The sequence below is a fragment of the Hirundo rustica genome, chromosome 2 (genome assembly GCF_015227805.2).
Source record: "Hirundo rustica isolate bHirRus1 chromosome 2, bHirRus1.pri.v3, whole genome shotgun sequence".
Classification (NCBI taxonomy): domain Eukaryota; kingdom Metazoa; phylum Chordata; class Aves; order Passeriformes; family Hirundinidae; genus Hirundo; species Hirundo rustica.
The window spans coordinates 88,872,678-88,893,102 of record NC_053451.1 but is presented as its reverse complement, the minus strand read 5'-3'; the positions used below and the strand labels follow the sequence as shown (position 1 = coordinate 88,893,102).

The window sequence follows — 20,425 nt, the reverse complement described above, 5'->3', positions numbered from 1 at the left end:
AGAATGAAAGCAAATGCTAAATATCAATAAATCTAAAAGACAAAGTTGGTGACTGGCATACACAGTCTCAGACTGCCTCTCCACAATCAGTGTGTCCCATACTGGGTAGACAATGAAAAACTTGAATTACTGATTTGAGAGGGATTAGGGGATTGCATTTGGGTAAATCAATATTCAGCTTTTAAAATGAAGGTTTTAAGAAGCCATCGTGCGGGAACAGGCAAAAATCCTGAAATGTAATCCCATAAACTATAAAGTATTTCTGTCAAGCCTCCAGCAGTCATGGTTCAGCAGCTGGTTTCTGTTCTAAAGCACTCTTCCAGGGATGGAAGTTGGATGCCACTGCCACATTTCATTACTGCACTCTTTGCTCTCCCTGGCTCCAGTGACCTGACATTCACGGCAGAGACATCACTCCTGCTGCTTGCTCGCAGTCTGTGAGATCTGCTGGCCTGAGCCAGGACGCTCCTGGGACCCTCACTGGGGTGACATTGCTTCATCTTGGTTCCCAGTGCATGGCCAAAATGAATGTCACAGAAGCAGCCAATAAACAGTAAAATAAACAAACAGAAAGCGACATTTAAGAGAATGAGTGGAAAACAGCGTTTAAGCATTTAAGGCCTTCCTTCTCCTCCTCTTTGCATAACAGAGGCACTTGGGCCATATGAAGAGCTAAATTATCCCTTACAACATGGTTTCGTTTAGAGACTGGATCACTCCACCATTAAAGCCAAGTTCATTAAGGGCCACTTCCCGGGGCAACTGGCATCTCCTGGCAGATTTTAAAAGACTAGAACTTTGGACATGTCTACAAAGACATACCCAGCAATTGTGTTTAGTGTTTAATTCTTTTGATCTTCCAGCCCTTACAAGCTTGTAAGGTCTCTAAAATTGAGCAAGGCAAATTTAACTGAGGAAATAATAATAACACAGTAATTAAACTCTTAGGCAGCATTTTTTATCTTCAGCTGTCCAGCCTTTTCCAATGGAGATAAAGAACACAAAGCCGGAGGACATGATTCAGCCTTGCAGGAAGACCCCCCTGTTGTTGCACACATCAAATCCTATTCATAGCTGTACCCAGCTCTAGGTTTGAAGTAATTTCTTTTCCTACCATTACTCCTGCTGAGATGTTCTTTCAGGACATCACTGCTGCAGTGATTAGAGGCATCTTAATTTTGGTTATGCATTCCTTATTCCATTCTTATTACGCAGTCTCCTTAATTAGTGGAAATAATTACATGCCCTTACTTTTTTACTGTCCCTTTGGAAGAACTTATGGCCTGTCATTGCCTTTCCAGGCAGAAAATAAGCTCGTATTACTTATTCTCACAAGTTCTCCATTACCCCACACCCTTCCATCCATGTTTATGTTCTCCTATGCCATCCATATTTCCTAAATGGCACCACTCAATGTGGTAGTAGTAATCATCATCATCAATGAGACAGTAGTAATCATCATCATCATTTTATATATTCTTTCCTATTAAAAAGCAATCAGCCATAGAGTTCTGCCACTCTTAGGTGGAGATGTGAATCTCAGTTCTTTCTCTACCATGTTTCTTCCTGCATTTTACTGGCTTAGATTCATCTGAAAAACTAATTATCAATTGTGAAAGAAAGGGCACTTGTTTCTTCCCTGAGCTGATAGCTCTACTCACAAGAAGGGGACCTGTAAAAAAGCTGGGGAGGGACTGTTTACAAGACCATATAGTGATAGGACAAGGGAGAATGGCTTTAAACAGAAAGAGTGTAGAGCTATATTAGGTAGTAGGAGGAAATTTGTCACTGTGAGGGTTGTGAGGCACTGCAACAGGTTGCCCAGAGAAGCTGTGGGTGCCCCATCCCTGAAAGTGTTCAAAGCTATATTGGATGGGCCTTTGAACACTTTCAGGGATGGGGCATCCACAGCTTCTAGTGGCAATTGTCTCTGCCCATGGCAGGGGGACTGGAATTAGATGATCTTTGAGGAACCTTCCAACCTAAGTCATTCTATGATTTAATGATAAGAAGGCCCAAGTCTCCAACATTCACAGGCTTGCAGAGTAATGATGATGAGACCAAAGAAACCACCATGTCTTGCCCACACTCCCCTCTGGAGTGTTCTCAAACCAGCTGAAAGATCAGCCATGGTAAGGGCCAGCCAAAGCAAAAAGAGTAGTAGTAATATACTGAGGGTACACATAATCACACCCTTTAATTACTTTGTTCTGCAGTGTCTCCAACTTGAAAGCCACAAGTCACTTGAGGGTCTTTTTTGCAAGTAAACAAGCAGTATCAACTACTTCCAGTCAGAGCCTGGCCTCCTTAGCACTTATGGCGAAATATGTTTGGGAGCCAAAGCAAGCAAACATTATGATTCATTTATCCCACAGCTTAGCAGATGGATAAATGAATCCTTTATAACCAAGGCAGAACAGGACTTCTACAGCTTTAAATTAACAGTAGCATTTAAGCCTCATGAACCTCAGAAACACTGACAATGCCGCATTATCCACAAAGGAATCAAGATGTGCATTTCTATGAAATTCACGTACATATAAGTGAAGTTCCTGGGGCACAACACAAAAGACGACAAACTAGTAAAAGCAGTGAGGAAGAGAGGACCTTCACCTTTTATCAGGACAGAGATACTGACCTTTTCAACATTTTACAAAGGAGATTGCTGTTTACACCTGAAGTCATTGTCAGGTTCTAGGACAATTTAGACTGGGGCAAAAACTTAAACTGGGTAGAAGGGACACACAACTATAAGAGCTAAACTACACTTTGCAGTAAAAGATTCAGAAATGGATTGATTTCCCAAGCTCTAACAAGTGAGCTTGGTTCTACAAGAGTTTTCAGAAAGTTCCTAATTTTTATTATTATTATTAGTGCCTGGCTGAAGAATTTCAGGAAGATAATATGCTCTTCTTGAAAACTGACTGGAGTTATATTTCAGCTGTTTTATTAAGCTCTTTACATTGGTACTTTACATACTAGGTAATGTATAGACTGATAGAGACTATTCCAGTGCAATGAGCACACTAAAACAGAATACACACATATATGTGTGTATAAGTGGTTTTCATATCAATGACATGAGCTTGTCCACTGGAAGCAAGCTAGTTTTATGATATTTCCTTTCCTATATAACTGTTTTTTCCCAATTTTTTGCTGTAGCCCAGCAGAGCCAGGAAGGATCAGGCAGATACTGTCAGCCATGGGAGCTGAGCTGGCTGAGAGCTGTGGAAAGGGTGACAGGTCCCAGCTTACCTGCAGCTCACCTTCCTCCTGGTCCCAGCAGGGCTCTGTGTACTTCCCTGCAACAGAACAGCTCTTTCTTTTCTTTCTCTAATAGCTTTGGCACTTCACAACCACACAATCTGTGAGCCACAAAAGTTTTTCCAAGGCACCAGCTAGATATTTTCAGCCTCCCTCTTACACTAGATTCCACAATATATACCTTTAGGCCTGTCTCCCAGCCTCTTACAGTATTTTCATTTAGTGTGAGCCCATGCTTGCTCTGCACAGAGCTGCCAGCATTAAAGTAACTTCCCAAGAAAGTCCAGCAGCCTCAACTACATGACAAGGTGTCTCTGGGCTTTAGACTGTTTCTTTTTGATAACCTGAAATCCAGTGATCTATAACCAGTCATTCCTGTATCTATGAATCCATGCAAAATGGATTCATCTTGCTTTATTTTAAACTGATGGAAAAAGACAGACACTTCTGAGATGCAATTCATCCCCCCTTTTTTTAGGCACCGGAGAGAAGTTTTTCTCCACTGAGTGGAGAGGAAACGGCAGTGGCTATCTTGGATTACCTTATTCCTTTGGCTATGTGAAGGCTGGATGAGAAGCACCCCACCCTAGGCTATCTTTAGCAGCACTAAGGTTATGAGTGGACAGGGAGCTCTCAACTCCGAAACATAAGAACTATTTTTTACTTTGTTTTGCCCTGGTGGACCTGTTGCTTTACAGACTTGAGGCAGAATAATCATAAACACATATGATTCCTGGCAACGATACTTCAACAAGGAGGGCCTCATCCTCCTGCATGCACGCCTTCCCTCCCCAGATACTTGAATTAAAAAAAAAAAAAAAAGGAACTTTCTCATCTTGATCAGCCAAGATCAACTCTATGTGCAGGTCAGCCCTTGTTTTCACTCGCTCCAACATTTATTTAAGGATATTGTTTGGGAACCAGCAGATCAAATTCTTTGGTGCTCTTCACATTATATTTAGGTTCAGTTTGGGTGCTACTCTGGTCAAACAGTAGTTATGTCCCCTGTTTAGATGGATAAATGGCATCAAGTTCGCATACACTGAAAACTAGAAAATAGTTGTTAACTCAGTTAGTGTTTCCTGAAAACAACTTCTGCCTGAGGAGCCTCTGTCCTGGATGAAAATTCATGCCACGACTGTTATACCAGTCTTTTCCCCCTCTGTAGGTGTGTCTCTGAAGTTGTTACAGACAGACTAGATGTCTGGAAAATGCTGTAAACCCACACAGTCCCAGAAATGGGGTGACCTTGTCCTCATTACATCCATAATTTTTCTGAAGAGAAACATTGTGGTGCAGAGCCCTGAATCCTTGATGTGATGTTCCCTAATAGTGCACTTCTTTTCAGGTCTGGGAAGGAGCTGCCATCCTCAAAGAGCCATCTCATATCTCACATCTTTCTTCCCACTCAACCCACACACCAGTATTTTGGTTTGGGTTTTATTTGTTTTCCATTTTTTCACATAACATTTTCAAAACCTAGATAAACCATGTTGCCCTTGTGTATAATGATACAAATCAGTGTAAAGCATTTACATTATGTAGGTCCCTTGTTCAAATCTATCTATAAAATATTTACACTGTGTAGTTTACATGAAGACATCTACTTATGAGGAAAGCCTTCAGAATATTATTATACTAGTAGTCAGAGAATCAAATATCACTTCATAAAAGATAAGCCTTTCTTTCTTTACTTCCTTTTGTATTCAAGATGCCACTGAGTACATAACAGCAATTCTCTAAATACCTATTTTTTATCTTACATTCATAGTTTTTTCTCCTTCTATGGTTTTGGAGAAGGATCTGAGGTATTTAACTTTCTTATGGCACCATTGGTCTGTATACCAAAAGTTCTGCTTCTTTTCCAGTACTTAGTGAAATCCAACCCTGCACCTACAGCCAGGTATGTGATCACAGTACTCTTGGAGGATACAAATGGAAAAGGAAGAGCAAAACATATTTTTAAACATTACACCTATTGACAAAACTAATTTGTTCTCTAGGTACAGACTAGCATTTGCTTGAAAATAATGAGCATTCCTGATGCTCCTAAAATATTTCCAGTGTTCCCTCCAATATTGGTCTGTTCATCTGTAGCTTTCTCCCTTCAAAGAACAGATATCCAAGTGGACTGACTGTTCTCCATACTTGCATCCACTTTTTTACCCGTCTGCCCATAACATACTTATAGTCTTTATCATCTTTAATATTCTAAACTTGGAAACAGTGAGTCCTGTGGTGTTCTCTGGATGCCCTCGACCTAAACTGCGTCAGAACTCTAATCTTTGTGCCTGTATTTTCACAACAAACATTTAGAGTATTTAATGGGAGGCTTTGGTTTAAATCTCATTACATATGAATGTTCTTGCTAATACAGTGAAGATTTCTTAACTTAAGCCACATCCTACTCTTTAAAATCTTCCAGATATTTATTGGGCCACGTTCAGAGCCAACTAGAAGTGGTGGTAGAGAGGAATAAGGTCATGGCCTCTCCCAGATGGATGTGAGCCATTCACTTGTCTAGTGTGTTACAATTTCGTTTTCTAGGAGCCAAATATTTTCCTGATTTTTTTTTTTTTTTTTTTTCCCTATAGAGTTTGAAAATCCTCTGGAATTATTTATGTGAACAAAAAGCTTTATCTTTAATGCCTGTGAGAGGTGTCAGGAGGTCTAATTTAGGTCTCAATGCAGTTTCTCTTCCCTCCTATACAGATGAAGATAACACACATTTTATATCATGTAACGATTTCTCAGCTATCATAAGTGGTATCTCTTTGAAGATGAAGAGAGGAAGTAACCAAATAATTTTACTTATTCTCACCCTAAAAGTACAACGCGGTCACTAATTATTTATTGGTCCCTTATGGTCTATGTCAGGACTAGAATCCAGCTAGGTTAACCTAACAGGCAGTGTTTTGTGTTAAACAACCTGTGCAACCAATTTGCATACTGCAATTTAAAGGACACAATCTGAAGCTATACGAGACTGGTCACAAAAGGGCTGGAGGCACAAAAGCATGACACTGTTCATTATTACTGGCAATCTGTCCAATCACTTCCCGGAATAAAACTTTTTATTAGCCAAATTACTCTCAAAACACTTAAGCATCCCTCCAATTCTTTCTTTGGCAAAGATGACAACATGTTACAGCTGCCTATGAATCTCTAGCTACAACATATTTGTAGATAAAACAGAACTGAATTCTTCTGTGTACAGTTATCTGTTATACAGATGGAATCATCTCTAGGGGGATGGATATTCTAAGACAGCCTATTTAAGCAAAGCATATTCCAAATGGTGAACAAAATTAGTTTTTCTGGGAGAAGTTCGTAGATATACAGTTGCCATGACAACTGCATTTGGCTCTGGAAAAAGGAAAACAAATGGCTCTTTTTAGACTGAAGTAAAATAAATTTAGTCTGTCTGCATAGAAAAATTGCTTTTTCACTTTAGTGTCAAATAGTCCTTCTGTAACAAGCTTCCTTAGCTTCCTTTTTTAGATTTTAGGGGGTTTCTTTTCGTATTTTCTAAAAAAACCCAGTACATCTAATGGAATTACAAAGGGAGAGAGAGCACCTCCCTTTCCCTACCCTTTCCATATCCAGAGCACGATTTTGTGTTCCAAAATTCTACAGATTGCACCCAGTTACCAGATAATGCAATCAGATTTCCTGCATCTAAGCAGCATAAAAGTGCAAACCTATATTCTTAACTTCATCAAATCATAGAAGACTGGGAAAAGTGGGAAAGAGCTGTTATTATCAGTCTGTTGGGAATGCAGTATATCATGTCTGAAATGCTCTCTGTGCCTGAAGCGAAAGATAGCCAGGATGACTTTTTGTTCTGTCGGCAGGTGGAGAACCAAGTGGATTTTAAGCCTTTGGTATTGTATAGCCTTTATCAGCTCTCCGTTTCCAGCACTTGTGCATGCATATCCCTCCCACGATCACACAGGCCAGCACAACAGGAATCATTGCAATGTACCAGGACAGACCAACAGCTGGAAAAGTAAACAAATTAAATATTAGAAAAACTGAAAAAAACCCAACAAACTCCCAGGAATATAGTTCTCTAAGCTCAAGTGGGAAGAGGAGAAATGACAATAAAAAGGATGTCTGCAAGTTAACCTTCCAGCAGGGCTTATCACCTTTGAAAGGAAGAGATCTCTTGATTGAGCACTCTGGGAAATGTGTTCATGAAGACAGGAGGAAGGATTGGAAAATGACAGAGAGTGAGAATTTAAAGTTCAATCTTTTGCATACCAAACTTTCTGAACCCCTGATCAGAGCAGGTGTGTGCTTTCTATCTTGGTTTGTTAAAATCAAAGACTATTCCAAGCAGGAAATCCAACCTGAGCAGGAATACTTAACAATTAGTCCACCCTCAAGTTGTGTGAATAATTTTTTTCCTACAGAACAGCTTATAAATTAGTAACAATCAACCCAAGACTCAGAAATTCTGAGTCCAAATCTGGCTCATTTCCAACACCAGTGTCTGTCCAGACCATTCTGGATTATTCCATTGTATATTGCCTCCTTTGTAGTTATTCCTGCGTAGCTCATGGAAGACAAGAGCAGCACATGATCCAGCAAAATGAGTACAAATCCCTCATCACAGGGTGCTGGAGTGAGTCATAACTGATAATGAAGTCTGAAAGTGTTCATGTACCTTTCTAAAACAGTGTGAGCAAGCTTTGGTGATTCACTAAAGTCATGCAAAGAAACAATCATCTTCACATTGTTTATACAGCTGGTTCTTGGCCAATGGTTTATCACACTGCAATATTAATTGTGCTGAGTTTAGGTCTTCTCTTCCCATCAATAGGAGCCAAAATAACAACACCCATCATAATTTACACTCCTTGTTATTTTGGCAGCAGTCTTTGCACAAGGAAAAGAAACACTCTAATAATTTATTCTGTTATTGTCTTTTTTTTCCCCCTCCTTGTTGAGGAGCTGGAGGAGATTTGGCCCTGCTGCAAAGAAAGTTTGCCAGTAGTCTCACCGGAACACTTATCTCACAAAGTGTATCTAAATTGGAGTCTTATCCAATAAACAGATACACCAGCACAGACAGATCCTTATCCCTGCATAAAATATCAGTAAATTACCTACAGAAGCTGCATTTTGTGAACAAGCTGTATCAAAGACTACAGGTGAAAGAAGAAGCCAGATTTTCCCCAGGCAGTAATGCATCCCAACACTAGCTCTTACAGTATAAACAGATCAGATGATAATTTAGCATTAGAATAATAATTAACATTATAAAAAATACATAGTAAAAAATAACTACCTTCCTGCCTGACCCTTGTTGGCAGTACTTGGTATCCATATCTGTTCTGGGCCAGACAGGTGAAGTCTGTGTAAAAGTCCACTTCTTCAACAGAATCAAAAATCAATGGTACTTCAATGAAGTTTTCACCATTTTCCACAATTTCTCTGGAAGAATAAGAAAGATTTAATGTTAAATATTTTAATGAGATGATTTCTCCCTATTTGATATGTTCATTCTAATAGGACATTTCAAGAAAATGCATTGGATATTGGTTTATTTCTGAATCAGCTCCTCAGCGCTCAGGGATGACTGCTGTCTTCAGCCCAGTTGTGCTAACTGCTTGAGTCTCAGTGGGCAGTACCTATCCTGCACTTTTTGGAGTCTAGAGGGAAAAAAAAAAAAAAGACATGGATTTGTCTTGCAAAAATAAAGAAAAGGGAGGGGGAAAAAGGCAAGTGGAATTCTGTGTGTCTTTGAGCCCACTTCACAGCATTGTGCAAGGATCTAATTCCTTCTCTCTGACAACCTGAGGTTAATTCATATGATCAGCTGGAAGAGGACATATGGAGAACATAATCCTGCACATGTTCTCTGAGAAAGCTGAACCACCACTCCTGCCTATCCCATGCTCAAAGCCAATGGCTCAATACAAGAAACTGTCCAAGAAGTTTCCAGCTAATTTCAACATGACTGCTTTAGGAGTCGCACTATTTGAAAGTGGTTTTTTAGCTGGAGTCAAATATCTTTTAGTCATTACCAGAGCAGTTGTCCATCACTAGCCTGCATGGCAAGGCAGCAATGGAATTCCCTGGGTGCTCCTCCCAAGAGCTCTTTGCCAGAGATTTCTGCAGGGAATTTTCTTTCTCAGTAGTATTTGAGCTGTTTTGTAACGCTGCCAAAAGGAGGGCTTCCAGCAGAACTGGAGTGTCTCACACACTGTGGGTCCTGCAGGAACCTCAGCTCTCACTGTCACTGTCTTTGTGCCATTGCATCATAATATATAACAGCAATAATGATAGTGATAGGCATAACAAAAATAATTTTTAAAGTCCAAGTAAAAAAGTGCTGCTGTATTCTAAACCCGGCAGAGACCATAGCTGCAGTACATATTTATGGTTCCTGGCCGTAGGTTCAATGCATTTTCACTTATCTATATAACCAAGATTATAAATTAATTTTCCCAGTCATTCTGTGGGGAAATAAAGGCTTGGGCATAAAACTGAGTTCCTATGTTATCTCTGGCTGCAGCATGGAGAGGCTTTATCTGGCACTGGTGTCCACAAATTGCCAAAACCGTCTCACATCCATAATGATTAAACATCCTTGTCCCTCAAAATACAGATGCCAGACTCTGTTGGAAGTGGCCCCTAGCCCATGCTAAACCCTAATCAATAGCCAGAAACCCCTTGGGAAGGTGCTAGCTGGTGTGTGACCAGTTTAGCAAGTAACAGCTGAGGCAATGGCATCCCAGAGCCAAGATACCTTCTGGGCTCTGTCCACCAGTACAGGCAGAGGCACCAGGCAAGGGTAATGATCTCTTTGGACACTCTGAGCTTCATGAAACAAGAAACAAAACAAGCTGACTTGGTCCTCAATGAAGAGATTTCAGTCAGAAAGTTTAGATCACATTTCCAAAAACGCTAGCGGTGTGGCTGGATGTAGTGAGGGACTTGGGTAACATCACAGGTACAGAAAGCAGGTATCTTTCCCTCTCCTAGTGGGAAAAGCCTTGAGGTATGAGGCAGTTGGAAAAACCTTGAGGCGTGCAGCTATGAGGCAGCTGAAAGAAGGCTCCTCAAGACTTGGAGACACAATGAATCAGGGCAAGAGGATGTGGAACATCCTGTTTCTCCCTCCCACCAGCATTCCCTTCAGTGCTACCCTCGCATCTGTTCTACCACTCAGCGTGTGTCTGTGTGAGTCAGTTTAACTCACTAATGTGGAAAAGAACAAGCTTAGGGGGAAAAACAATGTTATTTAGAAAGCAAAACAAAAACCATCAAACCACTAGATAATTTTCTGTTGTCTTAGTGTATTCAGAGCACTTCATGAATGTCAGGGAGAGAATGCTGCCACTTTGCTGGCATGGGGTAAGGAGAGAGATAAGAGAAGCACTGGGAAGGATCAAGTCTCCTTGCTTTCCACTGCAGCCAACCCTTACAACAGCTCAGTTACTCATGAAAATGTACTTAAAATTTGTCTCAAAGTTGGCTCATTTGGAAAACACTGTATCACAAAAAACAGAGATAAAGAATTTATTTCACTGACATGGGTCGGGCTTGGGGGTTTTTTCGCTTGCCTGCCCTTTTTTTCCTCAGCTCTCACCTTCACTTCAGATCTATTTCCCATCTTATTACCTGGCATTCAGCTGCACCAAGGGCCCCTGTAACACTGCAGGTTAGAACAACAAGCACAAGGAAGCACTTTCAGCCAGACTTACTGTCGTTCCCCCTCTGTAACTCTGCTTTGTTTATAAACCACGTCAAGGCTGGTGTCATTTGCCAGCCATTCCACATCAGTTTGGAAATGGCTGCTCAGCCCGACAAACACTTTGCATGGGAGAATCATCTTGGAGCCTGACAAAAAAAAAAAGAAAGATTGAAAAACAATTTGGATACACATGAAGAATTACTCTTTCTTTTGGTGAAAACCAACAACTCCAGTGGGAGATCCCACACACGTCAAGAACCACTACTTTCAAAACTGAAGTCAATCTCCAGATTGCTTTTGATCCCCTACTCCTTGGCAGCAACACCCTTCAGTACGGCAGTCCTTCCTGCTGCTAACCAAATAATTTCCCTATTGCAACACTTAGCAGCTCTTGCACTAAATGTATTCCCTAGAGGCAAGGCCGCATCCCCGTGGCCTTGCCCTGTCTGGCACAGTGCAGCCCAAAGGGCACTGTGTGATTTACCCCTCTGGAGCATTTACCAGCAGCACAGCTTCACTCGGAGATGCTGTGGGTGAGGGCATTCAGCTGAAGGTGGGACCTTCAGGGATAAAGCGATTTTGCAAAATTTCTGAAACTTTTTACTCACTATAATTACTGTAACTCCGGGATAAGGAGACTCCAGACTGATGTGTATCTACAATATATGGAAGTAGATCTATATATCCAGAAGACAGCATCTGGTTGTAGACATTAAAAAGCAAAGAATACTCCAACACCGACCTTCAACTAATTTAACTGGGATCAAAAACTTACGATTTATGCCAACAAATTACACCATAAGAGGACCAGTTCTATTTTTTTCTCTGACTAAACGTTTCCAAATATGATGTCGGGCCTTACCAAGAGCAGCTGATGTTGTCTTTTGGGCTGGATACACAATTATCGGGGTAATTCTCTTCTCTTGTTCTTGGCAGAAAAAGAGAACAGAGTCAGCGCTAAGACAAGAGAAAACGCGTGCGTGGCCCCAGAACAGAAACATGTCCCTTCACCCAACATCTGTCGCCCCCCAGGGAAGGACCGGATGGCTTAGGCCGCAGCCGAGCCCAGATCAGCGCTCCAGGCCGCAGCCCGGCCGCGTCCCCGCCGCTGTGCGCACGGGCAGGAGCCCGCTCCCAGCCCGGGCCTCCGGCGCCCCCTGCCGGCCGCTCCGCAGCGGCGCCCCGCGCCCGGCCGCTGTCCCCGCTCGGTGACGCGGCGGCCTGTCCCCGCCCCGGGCCGCGCCGCGGGCCTCATCTGCGAGCTGCCCCGAAGCCCTGTGCGGTGACACACCCCCTCCTGCCCCCCAGACATCAATTATTCCGTTTAACAAACACGGGGACTGCCAGCGGCCCTGTGGGAGCCCCATCAGGGCCAGGACGAGCGCTCCCTTGGCACGGCTGAAAGGCTGAGCATGAGCTCCACTCGAGAGTTTCATGAGCAAAGAAGAGGTTTTCTTATGTGCTGTAATATTTTAATATGTCATCATTGAATCATAGAACTACAGAATGGTTTAGGTTGGAAGGAGCCTTAAAAGTTCCTAAAACCTTTCCTAAAATGTTCCTAAAACCTTTCCTAAAAGGTTCCTAGGATGACTAGTTCCAACCCTCCTGCCATGGACCGGGACACTTTGCACTAGACCAGGTTGATCAAATCCCCATCCAACTTAACCTTTAACACTTCCAGGGAGCAGGGGGGTGCGCATCCACAACTTCTCTGGGCAACCTGTGCCAGTGCCCCACTACTCTCACAGTAAAAAGCGTCCTCCTAATCTCAACCTGCCCTCTTTCATTTGAAGCCATTTTCCCTTGTCCTGTCACTTCATGTTCTTGTAAGATGCGCCTCTCCATTTTTCTTGTAAGCCCCCTTCAGGTACTGGTAGGCCGCAATTCAGTCTCACCAAAGCCTTCTCTTTTCCAGGCTGAATAAACCAAATTCTCTCAGCCTTTCCTTGTACGAGACATGCCCCATCCCTCTGATCATCTGATACTATATTTACCAACAGTCTCCAGTTGAATTGTCCTGGTGATTTCATACACCACACCTTCAAACGGAAATGACATCTTGCAGGTGTAATACCCCGCGTCTGTTGGTAGCACAGATGTCATGATCAGAGATGCTGAACCTTTCAGCATGATGAATCTTTCATTGTCATCTTCCAAAGGCAGAGCATCCTGGAGAAAAGACACAAACTGGTGTTATGACTCAGATAGCTATGGTCACACCCTGTGTAACTCTCAGACAAATTATCTCTGTCTCTCTGTTATTAGAAGTTCACTTATCACTGGGAAATCTCAGTAGTTCTGCTTTCCCACCAAACCACAAATTCTTTTAATGTGTATCTGTCTGTAAAATGCCTTGTGGCATGCGAAGTGTGAAGAATTGCTATTTTAATGTGTGTGCATAGCTCTTCCATAAAGTGCACATTTTAAGATGGAAAACACGTAGTAGGCTCTTCCTTGAGTCTTCTTAAGAGCAATCACACAAGATTTTAGTACCCATAGAGGTTTTCATAAGATTATCACTTTCTGTACGTGACCTCAAAGGAGTAATATTCTAAGGTGTTCTTGGAAGACACTCGTAATCATGCAGGATTTCACATAACAGTTGCTTACCTGTAAACCATTAGAAATTCCTGCTCTCTATCCCTAAGGCTCTGTTCATGCACAGTCTGGAGACTTGCTAGGAGAAATTATGTTCCTTCCTCTTGAAGGCAAGCACTTTCTTAAGTTTAACAAGAACTGTATTGAGGGAGGCAGCCTTTTGCTTAGATAAAGTGGGTTATGTTCCTGCCTCTGAAGGGAGTCCTGAGCAGCAACGTTTTGCTGGTATGGTACAGATCACAAGCTAGGTACTGCAAGCCAGCCTGTATATTGCATCCTGTGGTAAGGCTACAGCTGCACAAGGCAGAGCGTGTGATCATAGTGGGAGTGTAAATAAAAGCAAAACCAAGGTATTATGGAAATGGAAGAAGAATCCCCTGCTCTTCAGTGTGAAATTGAACAGTCAAGGACATTTTACTTTATCTTAGAGGCAAAATCAGGCTTGCCTACTTGAAAAGCAGCAAACTGGCCAGTTAGGCAAGAGAACATTCCAAGCATTATGTAATTAATCCAGTATTTCCAAATGGTGTATTCCAGTTGATTAATGAAAGCTACCCCACCTGAACATGGAGGCAGTATCTCTGGGAGTTCCTACTTTATGGGATCCACTAGAAGCACAGTATCAAAGAGAAGGACTTGATATCAGGTGGTAAACCCTGGAGTTGGGTAAGTAGTCTAGACTTATAAACAGCTGCACTGCCTGTGAGAACATAAAACATGTGGGACAATTCACCCTGTGCTGAGTGTGCCCCAGAGAACTTTTCTTAACATGTATACAACTATCCCAAAATTACCAGTATATTTCCATTTTAAGTCACTATGCCAGTGACTTAAACAACATGATGTTGAGGAGAAACATGGAGATTTATGTGCCAAATTGGGATGAGGCTATGCACAAAGAGGAAGTAAGTAAATGTTCAACCTTGTACCACTTGAGCTCCAGGCTTGTCCTGTTTGGTGTAAAATCCCACAGGTCAGGACAAACAATCTTTCCAGAGGTGAAAGTGAAGAGAACCTGAGGATAGGCAATCTCCCGGGCAGCTGTTTTCTCCACAACTGTGAGGTGGATGGAGACCTCGGCACAGTAGGAGGAGTTCCTGCTGACAGAACAGGGAGAGGTGAGCCCTCAAGAGTGATGAGGGGAACTCAAATGACACCCTTAGTTTCCTCCTGGCTCCATTTCCCTCCTTAACAGAGGCCAAGACTGAGATCACACCAGGAGGGATGCTGGAAAATCACTGGTACTGCTCTTTTGGCACAGTCTGAACATGTTGCTGACACGTCTGCCTCAGACCTTCAGTCTTTTCTTTTCTTTTTAGTACAAGTTTCCTGTGCACCTTTAGACTGCAGCAGTGTTTAACTTTGTGAGGAGGGGGAACATGTTAACCTGAACAGTAGTAAGTGTGTCACGGACCCTCCCCCATTTTCTTGGAAGAGGTTTTGACTGTGAAAACCCTAATGATTAAAATAAAAGCTTAAAGCATGTATTACAATACATCTGCAGTTATTATTGCACAACCATAGACATTTCTGCGAGTACATATAATTCTGCATAGCAAAGAAGGCATTCTGGCTTTGAAAGGTTCACAAAATTTAGCTTTTCTTTTTGACCTCAAATAACAACCACTTTCAGTCCCAAGACTGCACTGGGAGGGATAGATGCTTTAAATTCCATCCTTTACGACCTCTGGAAGCCCACTTCAGAGATGCCTCTAGTCCGGGCAGTTCGTGATCTTTGAAGGGGCCATCAAAGGCAGGGGGCCAGGCTGTCACCTCCAGGAGAGCAGCTGTGGGCTGCAAGCAGACAGGCTGACACTACCCAGGCATTGTGGCCATCTGTCACACACAGGCCAGATGCCATAATCCAAAATATTTGCTCCACAGAACACAGAAGCAGAGATCTGTGATAGTTTGCTGCTACCTTCATTTTACAGAGTTGATTAAAAGATCTGCTGGCTTCCCTGTGGGATAATTTGCAAAGGAAATGTAGTTTGTTTGCACTTTATTAATCCTTTAATAATGTTAGCAATGAAGTTACCTACTTGGCTCTTGCATGTCTTTTCAAACAAAAATTTCACAGCATTTTACTAGATTTCTCAGTAACACTGCCAAAGTGTTATGTATTGACAAAGTGAGACAGAACAGTCCAGAAAGCGGATTAAAAAACACTCTTGAATGTGTCAGGTAGCTACTCTGCTCTAGAACAGTATTCCAACCTTTTTCTGCTTGGGTTTCACTGTCAGCATCTTCTCTTCTGCTTTACAACTGAAATTGCTGCTAAGATGTGGGCAGAGGTCAACCTGACATGCTGAGCATGATTTCTCAATTTGTCCATCTCTTCTACTGCTGACACCCATCCCTCACAAGGTGTGCCTCGCAAGCAAGGAGACCATGCTCTCCACAAGCAGTTCCCAGGATGCAGAGATATGTTCTCCAGTAAAAAACCCAGAGCCAAGTGCCAGAGTTATACTGAGAGGCTGGCTGCAGGAGATGGCAGGGGACAGGGACCTGGAACATCTTCATAAGTTCAGGCTCTAAGGGTGATGGGATTTTTTGCCTTCCTCTATCCCCAACAAATCCAGACCCTGGCACCTCTTTTGACATAGTACAGTGAACTATCAGATTGAAAACGCTCAGAAAAAAAATGACCAGTTGGGCTGAAAAGAGCCATGACTGAAGTCTCCACTCACTGCAACACCACAGGTCTGGTACCAGTCTAGTAAATACACACTGTGTTTCATGAAAAGTCTTCCAACTTCCAAAGTCTTCCAAGTCAATCAAGTTCTGATTTAAAATGGGACTCAGAAGAAAAGTGAAGACCAGAGATATGGAAGAGGGAAGAGGAAAGCCACTGCAGAGCCACAACACCTTATAATGCTTCATAAGGCAACCTGAGGTGCAACAAGGGTATTTGTTCCCAGCAAACCCGCAGCCTGCAGCATGCTCCACTTGCCATAGCACTGACTGGCTCAGAGGTAACTAGAAAAAAACTCTCTATACACTATTCTCCTATGAGATTGTAGCCAAAGTGGCAACCCTGTATCACAATTTATCCAGATTTCAGTGCTGGTAACTATAGAAGACACAGAGCTCAATCTAAGGGTCCTGACTTCCCATATTTTTTCTCTCTAATAAGGTCAGCAAGGAAATTATCTTATACAGAAATGCTCTGAATATAACTGAAGTTTAAAATTGAGGTAATACATTTAGACATAATAATTTTGTTAGTGAACTAGATTTTCTTTTCAATACCTACCTTTTTGTGCAGATATATACTCCTGAGTCTTCTAGCATCACTGGTAAAAACCAGAGTGCATTTCCTTTCGCCCAGATTCTTGAATCTTCATCTCCTCCTGATATCATGGCGTTTGAACCATTTTTATGCCATGTGATATTAGGGGTCAAGGCAGAGAAATCCAAATGTTTGTATCTGGGGGAAGGACATTTCAGAACCACAGGTTCTCCATGCAGTTCAAAGTAGTGTTTGAAAAACACAGTGTGATCTGGACAGTTTTCTATATAAATCAGAGATATTTTTACATTACTGTCAGACAGAAATATTAAAAAGAATGGTGAGGGAAACAGAAGGAAAAAAAAAAAAAAGACAAACATACGCTTACCTGTGTTTTTTAGCTGCTGGAGTCTGAAAGAAGAGGCACCTATTGTGCACATCACCAGGACAAAAAACCCATGCATTTTTTTCCACAGGGAATCAGGAGAGGGTTGAATGAAAGTGTTTTGAAATCTACAAAGAAGTTTATTACAAAACATATCACATAATCAAAATATTCAATGTTATTTAAAGAATTAACTGCTATTTTCTCACTCCAGACCTGAGGAGCTTTGATCCGTCCTCAGTGAGCAGAAAGGTGTCTCCATCCCTAGTTTATGGAGGCTGAACTGTAAACTGTTAGAGGTGTTCTGTGTGTTCTGTGAACAAGAACACCTGGGTTGGCACACACATCCCACTTCTGGCCCTTCCCTTTCACTCCAGAAGATGAAAACAGCACACCACAAGATGCTGCTGTCCCCATAGCTTTTCAGAGCAACAGCTATGGGTGGAAATATTTAGCTCTGCTTATTTTGCAGTAAGATGTGACTGAGGCACAAGTCAACTGCTTCAAGTGAGCTCTGTGTAGTAGCTTGGGTGAGCACAGGAGCAAAGCAGGCCAGCTAGTGTGAATCAGGCTGCAGGAAAACTTCCTGCTACAAGGAGAGTCAAGCTTTCTTGGCTCCAAAAAATGTTTCTGTTGGGACAAAAAACATTGACTCCCATGGCATGTATACCCATCCTGCTGGTGGTGCACAGGTAAGTTTTCAGCATGGACACTGTTACCGTATGTTCTAAAAAAAAAGATAAGGAAAACCCTGAACAGCCTGTCCTGAAAGTTGGATAGGGTGACTGCTAAGGGAAAATAAAATTCTCCTCTGCCGGTCATTCATCAAGAGTCATCTGTATGGGCCTAGCATGGGCATGGCAGTGTCTGTGTACATCACTGAATGCTTCTGTTCTGCCATGAGGCCTCAGCTCCTGCTACTCGATTGATTATGCTTTACCTCGGTGTGTCATTGGCAAAAATATATAAAACATGCTGGACAGAGGCACTAGTTTATGCTCTATGTAAGGAATCTGTGAGAAATACAGTACACATATCCACATGATACATTACACTATTTCCATTTTATATACAGAAATAGAAATTCCATGCATTTAACACTACCTTAAAACTATGATGAATATTAAATGACTGTACAACTATTTCAAATCAAAACCAAAAGCAAAAATAAATATTTCTACCAATATAACAAAGCCATATTTATAAGTATACACCTTTGGACATTTTTTTGTATCCCATCATGCTCATACTTCCATCATGGTTTTAATCCAAGTTTCTTCCTGTTCTAGTAGCTATACATATCTGACAGTTTGACTATAATAAACTATTTCTAGCTTACTGTCATTTCTACAACACCACAAAACCAACCTCTTGCTCAATAATACTGTTTCATAATCGTGGGTCATCTCCCCTACTCTTAGATCTATGTGGGTTTCGGAGGAATAGGTATGGAGCTCTAGCCTCTCTCAGCTACACCTGAACCAGGTGCTAGAGGCGTTAACAACTCCATGGTTCACATTGATACCCTGTAACAGGTGAGTTTCTCTCTCTTCACATCCTTTGCCTGACAAAAATACTTGGTTATTCTGTTCACAGCTTTCTGGTCCTTTGGTTTCAAAACTAACAATCTCCATAAACCCTACACCATTTGAGGGTTATGGGAAGGTTTTCGTTCCCAAATTTCAACTAGATTCACTTACCCGTGTTTCTGTAGTCTTTCAGCCATAAGCGTGTCACAGAAAGGAGTTATCAGACCGAAAATTCCTAGTGAGAACCTTATATAGGGTTGAGCTCAACACACAGCGGAAATTTGTCTCTCATTGCCCAATCAGATTTGTGTCAAAACCAAATAACGTTTCAGACCCAGCTTTCTTTCCTTCCGTAGAGTGGGGATAAGAGAAACAGGGGCACAGACAGAGAGAAAATATGTGTTTGGATTTCCCTAAAAAAGGGGAAATGACTGCTAAATATATGACTAATTTTCCCCTTTTCTGATGAATGGTAGCCTGCATACACTCACGTCCTCACATGACTATTTCACACGCTACCTCAAGTAAAATATTTTCATGGGTAACAAAAGGTGCACTGCAGCATAGTCAGCAACTAAATAATTGTGATCTTCACATTTTGTGGTTTAGCAAGCTCTTCATGGGCAACATAAATCTTCTGTGATTTCCCAGATTGCTGGTGAATCACAAATGTACTGATTCCCCATTCCTCTCATAACATCCATTTTAGTGTGGCAGCCTGCATTAAGGGTCTCTTGCAATGGGGTATAAAGAGGTAAGAGCTAGAAGCAAATTAGAGTTTCCAGGCTCATGAGAAGAAGTAAGAAAAGCATTATGAATTGTGGCAATTTTGGCCTTTTAGAAGAGGGTAGTCAAGTAAGGGACTGCTATCCCCAGATAGATTAATATTCTCAGATACATCTAACAAGGATCCACGCTTTTCAACAGCTTTCTTCTGAGGAGTTCTGCCCTGGCTTTTTGTCCAGAAAATATCTTGATGACATGCAGCAGTATGAGGACCTCAAGTCTCAATTGTTTATCTGGAGGTGCAAAAGTCTGGTTCAGAATAACTCAGGAAGAAGATAGAACAAGATTTTTTTTTTTTTTTTTTTTTTTTTTTTTTTTTTTTTTTTTTTTTTTTTGTAAATGTCTGCTGAGAAGGCCATATCATTTTGTGGTTAGCTATCACTGAGTATTTATAAACAGAAATGTGCAAGTCTAGCAGCTATATATATAGAGACACTCTCTTAGGGAAGCTGGTGTCATTCTGTGGTTTCGCTCTGCTGATGATTCATTTATACAGCTTGAGATGCTGGAGCGTAGCTGTGAAATTCCTAACTTGAAGACCAGACTATTCCCCATATGTCTCACTCGTTGCTCATCTCACTAGATAGATATTTCCCACACCAGGGCCGCATGCAGTGCCTTGCCACAGTTGGGTGGATTTTGCTGGTCTTTGACATGCCAATAAAATAATCAAAGTATCAAGAAATATCTAGTGTTCTGGAAGTTCCTTGCAACAGAGACTTTCAAAAAGCCTCCACAAGCAAGGTGTGTCTGTTCATTATCCCTAGTTAATAGAAGGGGAAATGGAAATTCAGGCATCATGGAATGGGGATTTCTGCAGGGGGCAGTTAATGTGCCAGCTTCATATAGCAGCTGCCAGGTTTTGCTGTCTCTCCTGTAGGAAATTATCCTGTTATAGTGGCTCTGTGACTGGTAATGTTTGG

The 20,425-nt window shown here is 41.8% G+C and overlaps 1 protein-coding gene across 1 annotated transcript; it reads right to left on the bottom strand.

Moving 5' to 3' along the window:
• Positions 1-4,740: 4,740 nt before the first annotated feature.
• IL1R2 (interleukin 1 receptor type 2) lies at positions 4,741-18,931 on the bottom strand. The gene is made up of 9 exons (XM_040055540.2): positions 18,888-18,931; positions 17,191-17,315; positions 16,827-17,085; positions 14,493-14,667; positions 12,967-13,141; positions 11,832-11,897; positions 10,980-11,115; positions 8,558-8,703; positions 4,741-7,265 (listed from the first exon to the last, which is right to left on the bottom strand). Exons 1-9 carry the CDS (start codon positions 18,911-18,913, stop codon positions 7,138-7,140), a joined length of 1,236 nt encoding a protein of 411 aa, XP_039911474.2. The 5' UTR covers positions 18,914-18,931; the 3' UTR covers positions 4,741-7,137.
• Between the last annotated feature and the right edge of the window lie 1,494 nt (positions 18,932-20,425).

Bases quoted from the DNA above. Each gene is read 5' to 3' on its own strand.
- IL1R2 (XM_040055540.2), bottom strand. From the start codon at position 18,913: ATGGCTGAAAGACTACAGAAACACGG. The intron at 11,116-11,831 runs GTAAGGCCCGAC...TTTTTTTGTCAG, and splicing joins GACAACATCAGCTGCTCTTG to GCTCCAAGATGATTCTCCCA. The intron at 7,266-8,557 runs GTAGTTATTTTT...TTACTTTTCCAG, and splicing joins AACAAGGGTCAGGCAGGAAG to CTGTTGGTCTGTCCTGGTAC.